General features: G+C 34.3%; 1 protein-coding gene across 1 annotated transcript in view; it reads right to left on the minus strand.

Annotated features, from left to right (window-relative positions):
- Positions 1 to 2553: 2553 nt before the first annotated feature.
- LOC106715658 (nose resistant to fluoxetine protein 6) overlaps positions 2554 to 19662 on the minus strand; it is a 28701-nt gene continuing 11592 nt past the window's right edge. Inside the window, exons 3-12 of the mRNA XM_045677856.1 lie at positions 14210 to 14403; positions 12324 to 12588; positions 11003 to 11163; positions 8877 to 9045; positions 7431 to 7624; positions 6316 to 6445; positions 5763 to 5952; positions 4137 to 4279; positions 3047 to 3143; positions 2554 to 2685 (exon numbers count right to left, since the gene is read on the minus strand). Of these exons, the coding sequence (XP_045533812.1) occupies positions 2654 to 2685; positions 3047 to 3143; positions 4137 to 4279; positions 5763 to 5952; positions 6316 to 6445; positions 7431 to 7624; positions 8877 to 9045; positions 11003 to 11163; positions 12324 to 12588; positions 14210 to 14403 (1575 nt within the window). The 3' untranslated portion in view covers positions 2554 to 2653. The remainder of the gene's footprint in view (positions 2686 to 3046; positions 3144 to 4136; positions 4280 to 5762; positions 5953 to 6315; positions 6446 to 7430; positions 7625 to 8876; positions 9046 to 11002; positions 11164 to 12323; positions 12589 to 14209; positions 14404 to 19662) is intronic.

A 19662-nucleotide genomic window follows, 5' to 3' on the forward strand; every position in this document is an offset into this window, starting at 1 on the left:
AGGAAGGAAGGAATGAATGAATGAAGGAATGAATGAATGAAGGAATGAATGAATGAATGAATGAATGAATGAATATTAATAATAAATAATATTAAATATTATTAAAATAAAATATATACCTTGGCGTATAGCTTGGCGACCTGTCGCCACGGCAAGCGTCGCCACGCCAACAATTCGGTTTACAAGTGATCCTATAGATGTTTCACATCAAAATTTATGATTATTTAGATCAATGACCTAATAGAAAAGTTAAAAACGATTTAACATGCAATAGTTTGTACAATATTTTCAAATTTGCCTTTCAAACATGGTATACTAATACTAGACATTATACAGGGTGTTACTTATGCAACATAGTGGTGCTGTGGGACATGACACAGTATTGTGCAGGCGAGTCTCCTTGGAGGACTGTATTTTAGTAGCACGCTTTGTGCATGTCCTAGCAGCCAGCGGAGATATGCTGATTGTATGCAAACGAACCGGTGGCACGTGTTACCGGGCCTGCATAAATATAGCTTGTTCAATTTACATTAATAAAACTAAATATAAAAGCTCTCTTACCTTTGTAATTTAAATTATGATTATTTTAAAGCAAAACCACAATTGAAGTGGCATGAGTAGAGAAGAATTAATTGTAAAACAAGTATGACAAGACACCAGCACCCAGAGTCATTAAGGCACCAAGCGTTCATTATAGACTATATATATAATATATATATATAAATATATATAATATATATATAATAATCTATATATATAAAAGAAAGTCGTGTTAGTTACACTATTTATAACTCAAGAACGGCTGAATCGATTTGACTGAAAATTGGTGGGCGGGTAGCTTAGAACCAGGAAAAGGACATAGGACAATTTTTACCCCGTTTTCTATTTTTTATTCCGCGCGGACGGAGTCGCGGGTAAAAGCTAGTCTACAATAAGGTTTTCTTTGTGACTTTGTATCTATACTTAACAACTGAGTAAATACACTTAAGAATTATTATGGATAGAATTATTGGTGAGGAAATGCGTTATTAGTGATACGATTAAGGCTGCGGGCACGAATTTAGCTAACAGAGGGCGATGCGATGTTCACTTAAATACTACTCCGCTCCCGATTGTATCTTGTGAAAAATCAGAAGACAAAAATAACATAAAAAGAACAAAGCTGTTATTTAAATAAATAGACAAACAATCAAAGTAATGTTCAAACATTTTAATTCACAATTCAGATTCTTGAAATGCGCAATGGCCTCCCGAAAAAAAAACGAAAGAGATAAAAGGTTTCTGAATTGAAGTGTGTCTGAGTGGTTAAGTGCCATTTGCTTAAAGCATGGTCATAACAATAGGCACAAATATTAAGATAAAAAAAACAAATGTAAGATTAAATATTACCAAAGGGACGTTAACCTAATGTAAGGATAAATTTCTGTCCTTGAATAAATAGTAATTATTTACACATGTACCGGTTCTTACAACGATAATAACGCTACACTAATTATCGTATCACAATAAATTTTGCAATGAGAGACACTCGTGTACATACAGAGACAGTTGCCAGCAGTTAACATTGGAAGAGGTCAGCAACAACATCTGTTGCACGAATGGGTCGGCTTCTCGGTGCAATACCACGACCAAGACAGAAGACAGCCGTGCAGTGGAAGCAATTTTGGCGTTGCGTCGGACTGTATGGTGACGGAATTCTAATTTTATTCCTCTTCCCCTTCTCACCTTTTTCTTATGAAAGAAAAAATAGACATGTGAGAGAGGACTGGATGAAATAAGGGGAAATATTCACTTTCTGTGCGTCTCCTTCTCCGTCTATGGGCAGCGGTCGCTTCACTTTTTAGGCGGGTTCATGTGGTCGCTTTCTCGTTTGCCACCTCATAATATAAAAAAAGAGACAATCCGTGATATACCACTGATTGTACATTGTATAGTGTCGTAGTCTAATTACATAATACGTTAATTACTTTACATTAATACGACAAGTTGTAACATCATATATGGAAATACATTTTTCAGTGGCTTTATAGGTAGCGTCGACACAAACCTTTTCATTTTTTTGTCAGCGAGATCGTTTATGACGTCATTTCTTTCTTAAAATTAGACAGGCTAACGCGAGCAGCCGGAAAAATACATTGTAAGGAGTTCATAGCTTAGCCTTTTTATCTTGCCTTTCACCTAAACAACATTATATTGTTACGATAAATATCCTGGACTATCGTATGTATTTTGAAACGCTTTTTTTCGCTTCTTTAACTCTTGACCTTTTTTTTTCGGGGGGAAATCTGCAAAAGATGCCCTGCCTTCTGGGGGAAAGGCGGGAAAAGGGGGAAAGGTTATGCGAGATTTAACTCACTAAAACCACCTCGGTGGCCATCCTCAAGCGCAACTGGTAAGAGTCTCGCGATCTCCAGAGGAATAACTCCTGACCTAGACTAGAATCTAGAACTTATGACTTAGTAAGATCTAACTAGTGTAATCAATTACATTTTAAATAAAAGAAAACGACTTGTTATTTATGTTTTATTTTAGAAACTTAATTATTTCCTTCTTATTCTGATATGGTATAAAAATGTCAAAATATACTAATAAAACTAATTACTTATATGATTAACTTATTCTAATAATACATGTCTAGTCTTTGATATTTTTCTCACTTGTCCTTTAACTTCGTCTGTGATTTACCTGAAAATAATACCGTTGTCGTATTAGAAGAAAACTAAAACATGACTTATAATTATTGTTATTATCTCCCCTATTTTGACATCAGAAAAACTTATGACATCAATATGACTATTACGTAAAAAATCAACTATCAACTTGGCCTTTACCACCCAACTCTAAAAATCATAACCTTAGTCAATTTTGTAATAGGTAACATTGGTCATTGAATGTTGGATAAAGAGGTTAAAATGTAATAGTAAAATTTAAAGAAATCAAAGATATTTCTTACAGTTCTCTCGATTCTGTCTTGAACAGTTCACTTTTTATCTAAACTTGCGTGGCAATGGTTGATAGTAGGGTTAAATAACGATGTTATACTTACCAAAATATATCCTATAAACCTGATTGAAGGGCATTTCGATTGTGACAGTCGCGAGTATCGACATCAATAAGATGACCAGCATCTCTGGTACGTGCATCTGGAACATGATTTTATTAAATCTTAATATTGAAGAGATTTAATCTTTTGATTGTAAATATGCATTGGAATAAACTTAATCAAGTTATGCATGCTTTTTAAATCTATGTATATAAAAGAAAGTCGTGTTAGTTACACTATTTATAACTCAAGAACGGCTGAATCGATTTGACTGAAAATTGGTGGGCAGGTAGCTTAGAACCAGGAAACGGACATAGGATAATTTTTACCACGTTTTCTATTTTTTATTCCGCGCGGACGGAGTCGCAGGTAAAAGCTAGTTCTGTATAAACATTGATTGGCAATTGTCTATATAGCATTTTTTAATACCACGTGTATTGAAGAGAGGTGAAGAATGTTTTCAAAGAAATTAAGGCAATATCCCTTGTTATCGTTTCGTTGATAAAGTGGGGAGAGTTCAATGAGTTGGGAATAAATTTGCTTGAAGTTTTAAAAGTTCAATGTACTGTCTAGCACGTATTAAGTTAATACATATTCTTATAGATGTAATCCAACATACAAATGGTTCAGAATAATGAAGTTTCTCAAGATCCTTTGAAGAATTTTTTGAATATATTGTTATAAAAGAAAAGCGACAGACACAGACAAGTCTGTATTTTTAGACGATATTTAGCATTTAATAAATATTGATGGTTATGTTACAAATGCGTTTAAGAGTAACAAATGCTAATCTTCTATCCAAAAATTATAAAAAGGATATATCAGTTATTACATTTATATATTTATAATACCCATGATATAAAATAAACATTACTACTACTTTGTAATATTACTTAGAAAATAGATAATAAGTACTTTGCAACGCCTGGGAAAGGTACTAAGTCTTGTACCTTACATTCCATATTGTAACATCCTTAAACACTTCCTGCAAACAAATGTTTTTGAGTTTCTTGGTAGTACCAGGTTACCCGTGTTTTCGTTGTTAAAGTACTAGAATGTATAATCGCTTTATATTTAAAAATATTATACTTACAAGTAACAATGGCGTGTAGAACTCAGCATGCCTCTGTACGCCAACGTTGTAGAAGAATATCGGAAACTGCGTAAGGTAAACCGCATACGCGATCTTATTGAAAAATTTGAAAGTGCGAGACTCCACAAACGCCGTGCCCACGCCTGCGGGATATTCAATACTTTGAGTTTTCATTGTTTAAACATTTGTATAAAAACATATCGGCAACTCCCTCTTTTTTTTTAAAAAAAAGCAGAGATAACAATATTTAACTACAGTTACACAATTCAACTACAATGCTTCTTAACAATGCTATAATTATAATCTCATAAAAACACGTTTTATTTCTTAACACATAATCAAAGACATTTAACATTTGTATATACCTACATAGAGGCTTTTAATGTATTGCAATTTAAAGTTCAAATTTTGTATATCCCATGTAGTAGAATTGAATCGAATATAGGTGTTTACTTGTAAAGTATATTCAGAAATAAATAATCAAAAAAATAGGACCCATCTGCAAGCACTACCTTTCGATTAAAATAATTTTTATCAAAATCGAAGCAACAGGGGCGGAGCTTCGCGGTAACACATAAAAAAATACAGTCGAATTGATAACCTCCTTTTTGAAGTCGGCTAAAAAGAACTGAAATATTTCTATTAACATTTTATTCTTTATATTTTACAAAAGTCGCCGAAACGAATTCAGCATTGAATTTATTGAAAGTCACGAACGAAAATAATGATGATGGTATCGTAAAAAACTGAGATTTGATTTCTTTAAAGAAAATCATAGCGGAAGATATTAAAAAAAAAACGGTTCATTTGATCGAAAACAAAAGTGGAATATCCAGGCAGCCGATACGACGATACAGTGCCGAGCATCGCATGGACGCGCCATAAAGCCTCGGAAAAATGGAACGTTCCAGAATAAACTCTACAACATTCGACACCAATACTAAATAGTTATAGGCTGGGTTGCCACTACTAGTGCATGAATAAATGATTAGACGGAATCTTTATTTCCAACATAGAAAGATGGAGTTAAAGTCCGTGTCTTTGAAGTGGTTACTACAGACTAAGGAGCATTATAATGAAATTAGGCACAAACAAATATAAGTAAAGTAATTTTAGTGGTTGCTGAAAATGAAAAGCAGCGTCTTCTAATTGTCAAGGTAGGGTTAATTTTGTAAGAGAAATTATCTTCGTATGCATACGTTAAATTGTAATACATTAATAAGGATGCTGTGATCAGGAAATCATACGTGAAAATTGCAATGGAATTGGCAACCCTAGTTGAGACCAGTCCCAAAAGAGACAGGCTCTTATATCGTAGACATACACAAATTTAATTTCAATTTATACCCGTGTGTTTTCACTAACAAAACATTCATACTAAAACATACTCTGTTTAGAAAGTGTGAGACTATTAATAACTTATATTTTTATTTCGGAAACTTTAAGGAGCAAGTCTGCTATCATTTGAGCTACCTCATTTTAGATGGTAAAGAATGGCTATACAATACCATAGACCTATTACCATTCAAGACGTATGTAGGTGCAGATTCATCTCACGACCTACCATAGATCGGACAGTGATAGTTCAACTCTACATGTGCCATTCTCCCTATGAAGTATACGAACCTGTGTAATCGTTGCATATCGCCCAGTGAGACAAGCACATGAATAGTCCCCAAAGTATAGGCGAGAGCGCTGCGAACATAGCAGCAGGGAAGTGCTCGTACTGGTAGCCCTCCAGCCCCATGCGGTATGGGCTTACTATCGTGAATGCCGCCACGCCGAATGTTGCCGCCCATAGAAGACGCACTTGAGTCTAAAGGAATATTATTTTTTTAACGAATAGGCGAATAATAGATACTAATGTTAACTGTCATCGACTTTCGTAATTAGATGAAATAGTACATTAATTAAAAACGGAGGAGAGATAGATGGGAACTTAGGTTTACTCTGCCGAAAACTAAGAACTTAATTTCTTCTGCTTAAATTTTCGAACACTGATTGACGAAAAAGCGATACTGTGAGCTCGTGGCATCTTAACTTCAAACAGTTTCAAAACCCATCGTAAGAACAAGGTCTTCTTGCAAATAAATGATGATAATAATATAAAAGATATCTTGAAAGATTCTTGCGTTCGGCGTGATTTATTTTACATATAACCAAAGTTCAGAGTACTTACATCGGTAAGGTTGAAGTGGAACTTTTTCGATCTCATAACGTATGCCATCACAACTCCAATAAGATATATGGTGGCGCGGTGGGTCGGCAATATATACGAGTATCTCGCAGCGTCCAGCAGTTTTTGCACTCTGAAAGTAAATCGAATAAAATAATATGGATTGCCGATATCTTTTATGTTAAAACATATCAATAAAAATCCTTTGTTTTATTCAAATATCCTGTCCTTTAATTTTATTATGTTATTCCTGTACGATGTCGAAGAAAGCTTATTTATTTTAAGTAGGATTTAAAACCTTTCATGTGTGTTCTCTGCCAATTAACTTAGATATACCGAGAAAACAAAATAGCAGGTAAAATATAATGAAAGAGACGTGCAAAAAATTGCTTAACAAAAAGCTTTAAGTCTAAAATAGCACTCCCCTAATATAAAATAGTACTTAAACTCCGTCCGATTTGACAATGTTTATTTGCTAAAACTATATGTTAGGCGCTCTTGACAAAATAAGTTTAAAGCTACCTACATTGAACCGATTTGAGACTAACAATAAATATCGTGAGTCAGTAAATGTTTGGGGCATCTCACAAGTAATTAGGTTAGTGCAATTTATCGACACGGCGGCGTTAATACGACGTGAATCCCGTCGAAAATTAGCTTAATTAGTTAGAAGTGGACGCATCGATCGATTACCTTGATGTCGTTTGAACTGGCGCTAATTTATCGGCTAATTGTTAAATAGATTAGATTCACATTTACTACTTAATGTATTTGCTTTATACGTGCCAGTGTTAACCTTAGCAAACTATACTTATGCTTCCACAGGCAAAGGGATGATGGCATATTGAAAAAGAATATTTTAAAGGAGTGGTTTACCTAATTCCATAAATGTAGTAATAGTTTTCAAAAAGGCGGCAAAAGCTAAGCCAGATTCTCGTAGAAAAGCGGAGCGAATATTCGATAGGAAACTAATAGATAATCTGTAGCGAAATGTGCTCAGTGTCATCTCGTTATTTGGTGACTTCGTATCGCGTCCTCACATCCACCTTAAGACTTTTAGTACCGTAGTAAATTTTATCTGCAAAGTTTTTAAAAGAGCACAACAATATAAAACTTACGATATTCCGTAGTAGACGAACATGCTGATGTCGTACCAGTGTATGGCGAGGTACCGGAGCACGGTGGAGGCCGCAGCTATGCCGACGAGCAGCACCCAGCCCAGCCTTCTGAACCTCCACAGGACCAGCATCAGTGGTAACGTGGCTACGTACAGTTGCATGTCCATGCCGATCTGGTGTGTGTGGGTTAGGCACTAGAAATAATGTTCAATGTTTAATAAATATAGGATTGATTAAATAGACAGTGGCGTATATGTCGAAGGAAGATTGGTAATGCTTTGCGACTAATTCCACGAGACAATTTATAATTTGGGAGATTTTTTATTGTAGCTTACTTTGAAACGTATAAATTCTAAAGATGTCTGGTTTATTATTGTTGTTGGTGTTGAAGGTTTCTAAGATCCGTGTTGAGATTAGTTGGTTTCTGGTGATTTTTTACCATTTTCAACTTGTCATATCCAATTGCAATTCATATCAAAAAATTGCAAAAATATTTCCAAATATAACAAGACATTCCAGGTACAAAGAATAATGTTTTAGAAAGTTAAACATTTTAAGTAACTCGCTAACACTTTGTGCTTTCATTAACGACGTAAAAGCGGTTTATCACATTACAAAGATACGCAAAACATCGCCTTTAATATGTAGGTGACACAGGAAATGAGTTACGTAAGCACCTGAGAACAAGGCAACGTATCTCGAGCACCATTGTCGCAGCCTCCGGGGGCCCTGCCACAGTATCCATTGTTACAACTAACCCGATATTGAAACGTCTTACGTGTCGGGGAATTCTCGCCTTATTTTCGTTTGAATTATTAAAGGAAGATAGATGGGAAGCGAAAACAAAGACTTTAATTTCGTAATCGTTCCGCGATTTTCGCTTGAAAATTTTCCCGAGGATATTTGGGTCGCAATTCATCATCGCTATCATTGGAGTTTTAGGTCACGATAATTTTACTATAATATACTTTTCCCAATAACAAACCCAGTGCTATTTTCTAATTGGTAGATAGTCCGATTTTAAACTTCTGTAGATACTCAACATCAAATGTAGCTTTAATTTTTTGAAGTAATTGTAATCATGATATTTTTTTGCAGTTTCTTTAGCAAAGAACAATATAGTAAAAACATGTCAAAAATCAATTATACGAGTAAAACGTTGTACTCAAAATCAAATATGTCTCCAAATACATTCAGCTCAGAATGTCTAAAGTTATCTTACTAATCTTACTTATATTATAAATGCGAAAGTTTAGAAATATGGATGTTTGCTTGAAGGTATCTCTGGAACGGCTGAACGGATCTTGATGTAATTTGACACAGATGTAGAACATAGTCTGGGAGAACACATATGCTACTTTTTAAGTTTTTTTAAATCCGCGCGGACGGAGTCGTGAGCAAAAGTTAGTTATAAAATAAATATGACATACCCAAGTGCCTACATACCATTTCCTCAAAGCCGAAGTAATTATGTATGAAGAGGAAGCTCTTCCACATATTTTTTTCACAGACCCTGCTGTGCTCTTCCACGACGAGGTTCCATTGGGGCCCGTTGTTAACATCAGGCAGAATGTACGTACAGAATAACATTAAGCTCAGGAACAATGGAAATAATCTGGAAAGAGTCGTTTCAATTAAAATTAAACGGAATAAACGGATTTTAGGTTATGTTATCTTTTGGCTAGTATTAACTTTTGGCTAACTATGAATTTCTTATAGTATAGTTACACAGATGTATATAACTTTGTTTCTTCAAAGATAATTGTTGTAATACAGGTCTTAAAACATTGGAGACTCGCCGTAACGTGAAGTATTGATCATCAGTCAGGCGATGCTGGGCATAACCAACTAATATATGCTTGAATAAGTATATTTTAATATTTCATCTTACTAATATAATAAATGCGAATGTTTTGATGGATGGATGGATGTTTGTTTGAAGGTATCTCCGGAATAGCTCAACAGACCTTGATGAAATTTGGTACAGATGTAAAACATAGTCTGGACGAACACATAGGCTATTTATTAAGTTTTAATTTAATTCAGCGCGGACGGAGTCGCGGACAACCGCTAGTATTTAATAATTAAGAGACTAATGTCAATAGATAATTTAAAAATTACCTCATTATGTATTAACACATAAGTGTTAGACGTTTTATTTCTTTTTCGGTATTGCTTTATTTAATATTGCATTTTATTTTACTTGCATTTATATTTTTTATTCATAGTTGTTAAGTTGGGCCAAAATTAATGTTTAGAACACACATACACATTCAAATATTAGTATGTAAAACATTGTATATAGAATACGTAATTTATTTTGATGAATGACATATTATAAGGTCAATGCAAAACCCAAAAATTTATATAAATAATTGGACTTATATTTGACTTGGATACGATAGTTTTGTATTATAGCGACAAATCACTACAAAAAGAAAAAGCAGAAGAACCAATTGTTGAGTACAGAATAAACATTCTGCCAAAGAGGTGGCATATTGCCCTCTAAGATCTTTGCCTTTTTCGAAAAAGAATAAAATACAGACGAGAAAAAAGAGAATCGAGCGGAAAGTGTTAACAACGAAATAAAAGCGTTTTTGTCTATCGTGCTGATGTTTTCAATTTACGAGTATACACAAATTACAATTTTTATGTGAGCTTAGAAGTGATAACAGCATTAATAATAATTTCTTAAGTCATAAAGAATTACACACACGTGCCATATGCACCTTTGATAAATAGATAATTTAGGACTAACGATTTTTAAATAGAGCAAGAGATATAAATTAAATAAATATCCAATCAAATTCAATATCATCGATATACAAAATACGAATCTGTGTTTCCAATTAAGCAAATAATAAAAGTGGATACAAATAAAACGAATAAATTCGAACTGCAATGAAAGTGTATTCTACTCGTATGTATACAGTACTCCGGCGGCGGGTTTGAATTGGTGACGATTTCATTAATTTGTTTTATTTGTATTTAATAACAAAAAAAAGTGGAAGCTTTTATTGCAATTATTGTGATAGCTCACTAAGAATTGAAACATTATTCCTTTTACAGTGAATTTCGACTGCTCTGACATTTGTATTGATAAATACTGCCATCCCTTTCATTGTCTTTGGCAAAAGAAGGAATACATCATCTCCCTGTCCTTATTCCACTCATGTAAGGTGGTCATACCAGGTTTTTGTCCTCTAGATCTTTCTTCTTTCATCTCAGTCGTCACTCCCTTCTTAGTCATGTCACCTTTCACGCAATACATTCATTTCTTCCTAAGCCTTTCCATACTCCACACTCGTATAGTTCTTGCGATTCTTACTTCTACATAAAAAAGCCCACATGATGCTGACCTCTTGCTTCTTAATATCTCTACCACTAGTCCTATTTCCAGTCTTCCTGTAATATCATTATCTATCTTATCCATTCGTGTTACCCCAAAGTTTCATACGTCTCTACAATACGTCGAAAGCCACTGGTACAATTTGTTTTAAGGGCTGTGCGACACTATGAAGGTATCTCGTTACTAAAAAAAACACGGAAGAATTAAAATAAGTTTAGCTCACCTGAACCACCTCGCGAGCAGTCTGCCCTTCATATCGATAGTCCCTTTCCTCTCCAGCTCTTGAAATAGATTGTGTGCGTTCAAAAAGCCGCTCAAGTAAAGAAAGCTGTCAGTGTATACAATGGCAGACCGACCAATCACCGCCCATGGCATCCCAAAGACCTGCAAAATAATAAGATTAATAGCATAACGAAGTACAAGAATTCTTGATACATTTTTCTACATTCATAATGCTTAACCTGGTCTTATTTGACACAGTCTCAATGAACATCAGGTATTTTGAACTTGTCAGAAAGAAATAAGTTGAGTTAGGTAATTATAATCTGAAAGTAGCTTTTTTTACAACTCCTGCCCTTGATCCAAAGGATCTGTCAGAAGTATGCATAAAAGACTTGCTGTTAAAGTTATTAAAATGAGTTTGTCTAATTAGAAACAGAAGCTGTGTTAAATATCCACTTTAAAATTGACTTTCAAGAGCATCATCGCAAATAATGTTAACACGCTCCAAATATTTAAATATTAAATCCAATATAGGAATGACTTAAACATAAAACATTAACGACAAACGGACACGTCAAAATACGCGTACAATATAAATATTTGTCGAGACGTCGTAAAGTTTTGGCATCACATAAACTTTGATCGAAGTTATGCCGTAATCCGCTTGTTGATTGCCGAACTTCGCCAGTCTATACAACTTTTAATAACTTCGATATAGGAGAGTGGATAAATGCATTAAAGTAATAAAAGTAGTAGGTTTTTACTTTTTACTAACGGCTTTTAGACGCTTAACGGAACTTGAAAGTTGCGAAGAAGTGAATTATGTAGCGCTTAAGCGTCTATAAAGTTAATTGAGAAAAAAAAAAGTTTACATTCTATCAAGACGAAGTATTAAGATAAAACTCATATTAATATAATATATCAGATTTCGTAAATATCATACAATCTTTCTATGAGCAACTTACCTCACTAAGAACGCATTATCAGTATATACTAATTTTAGTAAATATGAACGTGTGTCGTCAAACATGGATATCTGAGCCGGTAAAAGAGACGCTGATGTTGGTTAATTCAGTCAGAAAATACGTTAAATCTAGCATAGTATAGAAAATTCCATAAAAGAAAAAGAATCTGACAAACTAGACATTTTGTTGTTGACAGGGGGGCGGTAGTGAGCTGTCATAATTTAGTTTGACTTATGTCCATCGGTTCAGATATCGTTCCTTGTCGATCTATAGACATGAAAGTTCTATGTTCGAAATTGGAAAATCAATTTTGTTTCACTTTGAAAAGCGATCGAATAGTAAAGTTTTAATACTCACCGCTGAAAAGTGAGTCTTGTTTACAAAAGGGCTGTGTGCCATCGCCATAGACTTGTGGGCTATGAGTAGCGCGAATGCATTCATTCCTCGGAAGGCATCCACCCCTTTCACCCGGCTGCCCGCCTCAGACAAGTCAAACACTTTCCTCAAATTACGTTTTAGGGAAAACGCGTTGAGAAGCTTCTCGAAGTTAGTTGCGCCTTCCTTGCCGTCGTCTAATATCGTACCCATGCTCAATAACAGGATTATCGCAAGGAAAAATGTTCTGTAAAACATAAGCATAAAGTTTAAATTCCCTTCATAAATAATATCACTTGAGGTGTTTCAGTGTCGTTAAGGCGGGGTTGTTGTTATTAAATTTACGTAATGATACTTTCAAGAAATGCTCAAGATGTAACAAAATGTCGACATATTTATATTCAAACACCTGATAGTAATAAATAAGAAAGTAATAGAAATTCTTCATGTTAATTTAGTTTCCTACTGACTTACTTAAGTTAGCACTTAAGGAATTTACGGTTACATATCAGTTTTATAGTATTCACATTGGTATGGTGTCGGTAGTGAACTAACGATGTTGCCAACTTTACGGCAACATTTGAGTAGAACAACTAATCCTTAGTACATAAGATGTATATAGTAGTAATAGTACGGAATACGATATTATTCAAGATTTGAATTGTAATTCTAGTTAGAACAGTGGTAGGACGTGGGCATTTGATTTGAATAGCGCAGAGCAGATGTACTAAATGTCCCAGTGTTCCAGCTGGAGTGTTCAGTATCCCATCTGGGGAATCTGTAGTATTGACAGATGCAAGACGCTTCTCAATGGTCTTTGCACAAGATGCGGCTCCTCACAAACACGCGTCTCATCTCACGTATATATAGTTTATGTATGTACATAAATTACAATAACGTTACCTGGCGACACTTTTTTATATTAATTTGGTATAACGATATATCGTTTCAGCTTTGGCAGTGAATCGAGCCTACCGCCGAATGTAAGACAACCCTACCAATCACCCATAAGAACCATCGCTTCATTGGCTTGTACCTGGCCGCGATTCAAGGATTTTTCGGCCGGTCATCTGTTTAGCAAGCAATTATTTTTCTTTATAAATATTCGTAGAACGGAAAGACCCTTTTACCGATTCTTCAATATAATACCAATGTTTACAGCGTGATTTTTATTCCAACATCAGATGAAAGGTGTTTTTTTTTGCCGCAACCTTTAAGGCCTTGTAATCCCACGATCGATTGCTACACCCTAACGAAAGGGATAACACGATTCTTATTGAGGGTACAGATTACTTTAATCTCGTTTCTTATTCAAAATAGATCTGCTGAAGATTTAGATAAATTTGAGCATAGATACAGAGGTAATACTTGGATAATGAAGTTTTATGCAATTCTAAAAACAGAATGTTAGCCTGTCTTGAATATTCCACCCTTATTGTACTTTTATTAAGGGATTTGGGGATAAGGGACTGTAAGTGTGACACTAAGACCGAAAACTTACTACAATTAAAAAAAACATTTATTATTGTAAACAAAAAAACAAAAAAAAAACGTTATCAGATGAGACATTCACATTTATCGAGGATATTCTAAAGTGATTGATATTATTCGCAATTTTTGCTAAAAACTTAATTTGATATCTGAATATAAAAAAAAACTATTTTTATAGCTAACTGTTTTTATATGTATTTTTTGTTACGATCATTTTTAATACCTTATCAACATCCTTATTACCGTAATTTATGTCATTGCTTAAAAAGTTCTAGAGGCTTGGAGACAAGCGATTTTTCTATTATTGTTAATTTTTAATACATTGTTAATGTCCATATTTTATCTAAATTAACTTTACGTGCTTCGTCTTTACTTACATGGATAAGGTTTTTCCGAATGAATAAGGTCTGTTGACATTCTTGACCGTACACATTGTATTGTATACTCGCACTGAGATGTTCAGTCCAGACAATTTCTGAGACAGTTCCTCTTCCAAGTCATAGCTGCTGCAGGAGCTCGGCATGCAGACGCCCCACAAGATGCTGGAGTATCGCGGGACACGGTGCCCCATCTGAAAGTAATTTTACTATCAGAATTGAACGAACTGCATCAATTTTAAAGCTAGAAAAATCATTGAACTTTTGTTCTTTTCTTCAAATTTAATATTCTTTTCAGTTTTCGGAGAACTTAGCGATCTATCTTAAGCTATATTCATAATCGTTGATGACTATCTTATGTTATGACGAGACCGTAATTTGTGAGGAATTTATTCAGGAGCTTCAATCTAAAGGCGTTTGGGCTATTCCATTTTGACTTAATACGTATCGTAGCTACAAGCATCAATACGAAATAGAATAGTTTTATTTTATTGAAATCCGTAGTTTGCACCGAGACTGAGTTGTATTTTACTTTCAAAGATTTGAATTTAGATTTGATGCGGGGGATGCATTCAAAGATAGAAATCGAGCGGCAACCAATTCCATTACTACCGAGCAGAGCCAGACTTGCATTGACAGAGCCGTACATCGAAAATATATTAACATTTGATGCCCTTCAAATTTGTTCTTGATATTGTAATATCAAATCATTCAAATGCACCATTTTGTTTGTAAAGAAAAGATTTAAATTTTAATCTTGTACTTTACAATTATGTCTACCAAAGATCAATGTTTAAACAGCGAAATAGGCGTGTTAGAATTACGCGTAATATAAATCCATAGTCTCTGGTTTCCTTTCTGGATTTTTGGTGTAGAGAATGTTATCGAAATATTATACATGGGTAGAAACTTCCATCAGACAGCTAATTTCCAATCAAGATTTATCTATACCTCGGAAACTAAGAAGCTAAAACTTTGAAAACATAAAATTAAAGCGTATTAAAACAGCACGAAAACGTCGCTGAGAGTGGAGGAGCAGAGCAAAGTTGCAATTTATCTTACAACTAGACCTAGTCATAATTTAGTCCCGGGATGCGGTGAAATTAGCCTGATAAATTGTGCTCGTAATCTTTGCTGCACACGACGCCGCTTAAGTCCCGGATTAATATCTCTTCTCTCACTCCCTCGCGGTGTATTACTTTAGTTTTACTACGGCCACGTAAAACGATCTTACTTCCATAGTTTTATGCGCGCCTAGTACCTGCATCGGGTTTCGCGAAGCTTGTTGAGCATCCGCTTTGTGGGATAGATTGCTTAAAATGTAAATATTGCCAAAATGTATGCAAGCGTTTGTTCTCAAATAAGATACTTTTATAACAGTCATAGTTTAGCGAAATATTCGCATTTTAATATAGAATAGAAAGAAAAATATGCAAAATGAGCTCGTGCACTCGACACTTTTAGCAAATGAAATATACGTATTTTTACGACCAAAATAATCTACGTTGTATAAAAATATTTTCCTCATCTTACATATTAAAGTAACATGCAGAAATCCTACTTTATTTTGACCATTACCTAACTTAAAATTTAGCTTTAACCTAAACTTTTTTTTTAACATTAAGCGATGTTCTCATCTAGCGTTAACCTTGGACTAGTTGCCGAGCTCCGAGCAGTGTTAGATTGATGCGATTCATTTTCAGCGATCAGAATGCGCCGAGGACGCTGCTTGCACACCCAACGTATAAGAATTACTTGTCTTAAGCAATTTCTTTCAAATAATGCTTCTTAATCAGATCGACGTTCATTGCTTCGCGTGCTCACGAAGTATAATGGGAATGCAATTTAGCAAAATTAGAATTTTAAAACGATGCTACTTATATAGAAAAAGTTATATTAAAAATACATTGAATTTTATTTAAGTCAAAAAAAGGTTTTTCTTATGAATTAATAAAGAATAAAAACCATTGATTATAAAAGGACCTGGCAGAGGACTTCTAACCAATCAACTAAATTTTCAGGTATTTAAAATTTGAGCTTACGATGACAAACGTTTTGTTCTTATACCTTAATCTGTTAACGACTGTAGCCAATAAAAACACAAAGTAACCGCCGTCAAATTTCGAACCCACACGTTCCAGTACAACTTTATATCTTTCTTGCTACTGTTATAAAATCTCCGGGTATTACTAGTGGTAAATAAAATCACTACGTTTGCTCTTAAATTAACGGCAAGTAAAATAAAATTGCTCCTGGCAACTTTGTGTTGAGCCCGAAAACTTTACTATCGCAACCGAATCTAGACTCATTATTCGTGTGTTGCTTTTGTACCTGCGTCGTTTCTCTTGAATACACTTATTTGCAACAAAACCGAAATTGGTTTCTTTGTAGCATTGTGTTTTCTAAGGAACGCTTTAGTCAAATTCTTTGTATTTGTTTACACCGTCTTGGTCAAGTGCCATTGTATTACAAAATAACAATTGTCATTCAAAACAAATATGGCGGCCAAATAAGCTGACAATGTGGACGGCCGGTGTTGGTCCGCAGAATATTAACTAAGGAAGCGAACCTTGGATGTCTTTTGCGTGATCTCGATCCGAATGATACCAAGTCATTTAGTCATTACATAGTTGTTTTGCTCATTATAAATCAACGACGTCCACAGTTTTAATATTAATAAATTATTTTTATTTTTAAATTATTCTAGATGGCTAAAGGATAGGTTGTGATGCACCAGGGTAAAAGCTTAGGAAGTTTCCATACTTTTTCAAAGGGACGTTACTGACTTTCTGTTGTATTGCGACACATTTTGTTACACTACAGTGAAGAAAGATGTAATATATATTTTTTTTGTAACTAAGAAAATAACCTCACGTAGTTTCACCTCCACCACCACCTCAAGTATTTTAGATACCTTAATTGCAATATATACATCTACAGGTACCATAACCGACATATTAGATATTTGAAGCAATGCTACTGAAATTGCTTAATCGTAATATCAATGTGTAGGTACATGATAGTTAAGGGAAAGTTTCTATTAACTCAATAGATCGGGCTTGATTCAACGAGAGCTTACGGAATGCTATCCCGAACGAAGGGCACCCGAATCAGATGTATAAGCCTGATGGACTTAATGAACAGAGATAAGTGGCCGGGCAGGATTAAGTCACGTAACTCCGGCAACGTAACAGACTTCGGGTAAATAGCTGAAGGCGAGACTTCGTATTAACTTGTCAAAATTATTAACCTTTGTCAGACATATGTTGGAACTATAATTTAATCGGTGTCTTGTCTTAATTTGACGTTATAAAGTTTTGTAGTGGGTATAGAATTATTTTGTGTTTTTGATAAATAATATTATTCAGAATTTTAGATAAATAATAAAAATGTAATAAACAATTGAGTTTGTAGTCCGGCGCAACTCGGAAATTCTAACTCGAGTTACGAACTGAAAGTTTATTTTAAAAATAATATAAATTCGAGTTTGTGAAGCGCGTCTGTTTCGTGGTAAAACGCGTCTAGTTTCAACTGGTGCGAATATATACCGGCTTCGGATTTATCGTTGAAAATGTAAATTTTAATTAAAAGGAAAACGTTGCATGAACACGCTTTAATTTTCAAAGGAGCAGCCGACAAGTAACGCGGCTGAAACTTCGAGTCCTTTCTAACGAGCGGCGCGATTTGTGTTTTTTTTTTAGTTTTTTTTCCTGCTTCTCCCCTTGTTTTGAAAAGTTAAAGTGCAAACATTTAATTTTTTTTTATAGTATATCAACGTTTTAATAAAAGGCAAAGGCTCTATAGCATGTAGAACCCTGACCTGACATACTAAGCGCGTAAAGTTGTCTTTATGTCTGATGCTATGACCCTAACCATCCCATCTTTCCCGTATTCTTATAATATTCTAAAAATGCCAGCACGCAAGCATGCAAATTGTACTCAAGTAATTAAGCTCTTAAAATAACGTTAACTCATATTGAAGTGATGTCTTCTTGTTTAATTCACGAACATTATTAATTTTATATTCCTTATCATAATGTTACTGTTTTTTTTCTGCAACAGATTTATTACAGTATTCGGCTTTATTAATAGCCATTGTCAACGACAAATGTATTTTTTAAGAACAAAAAGACACTTTGAATATAATCTGTAATGTCTTAAAAATGTCTTATCTAAAACTTAAGTATTTTTATTGTAAAAAAAAAACAAATATAAGACGAATAATAATAGGAACGTCTCTTTACATTAAGGAAAATATTAAAAGAATAAATTTGAATTTTTGCCTACAATTTATTACTCAACATATGGGGTTGTAGTCACTCCTTATATATTACTAGCTATTGCCCGTCACTTTGTCCGGAATTAAAAACAAAAAAAAGTTAATAAGTAGCCTATGTGTTCTTTCAGACTATGTTCTACATCTGTGCCAAATTTCATCAAGATACGTTCAGTCGTTCCTGAGATAGATTCATACAAACTAAAATCTTAATTTTCGCATTTATAAGTAAGATTTATTCAAGAATTGAAATTTATCTTAACAATTTAGTTATTGACGAAGGTGATAGATAGAGGTTAGAGTTATTGAACTCTATGTTAACTTCCATTTCATAAGAACTTTGTGTTGCCGACTTATGTAAGTGAACAAAACTCCCGACATTTTATCAAGTGTTAGTGGCCTTCCAATTTATCCATTTCTTTCGGGAACCGTCTCACGTATCTATTGGATTACATGTCTAGAGGTACGCAGGCTGGAACTCCGTGAGGTCACCCACCCTTATTCCGAGCCCGTCAGCGGTCTGTAGCGAATCTTTTTTGAGCGCTACGCCTTTTTATCCCTACAGGGTACCGTAGTAGTTGGATGAAAACGCATTTTTTATCGTAATTGATAAACTCAACCATTGATAACAAAGTAAGTATGAAGGGAACAATAATAATAGTAAACTTAATACGTTAACAAATTATGTACTAAAAATTATAATTTTAATCTAAAATTAATTGAGTAATCAGAATCAGTTTATTTTGTATTGTTTTTGAGTACGACTAACAAGGTGGATTTTTTTAAGACCTAAAACGATTCATATTTTGCCTCGGAGTGCTATAAAGGCGTAGTACGTTGAAATCTTTTATTTTTGCTAATACTTGTATATGCGGAACCTTAAGTTATTATATATTTAAAACTATTCCTCGTCATCCCCTAACCGTATGTAGATAAAATCGTGCTCACGTCGCCGCGTCGCAGTGGTTGGTAGGCTTTTACTGTGCGTCGCCACCTATCTTGATAACTACGGTACACCTTCGAATCACTGATGACTTTATGTACGTCTAAGTACTTAGTCAACTGCAAAAAATGCTGATACATTGTTTTAAGACTTTGATTTACATACGATATAGTTATTATTTAGATTATTTAAGGTATTTTTATTTGTCATTTTTAACCAATTTGTATTTATCTG

Source organism: Papilio machaon, chromosome 5, assembly GCF_912999745.1.
Source record: "Papilio machaon chromosome 5, ilPapMach1.1, whole genome shotgun sequence".
Classification (NCBI taxonomy): domain Eukaryota; kingdom Metazoa; phylum Arthropoda; class Insecta; order Lepidoptera; family Papilionidae; genus Papilio; species Papilio machaon.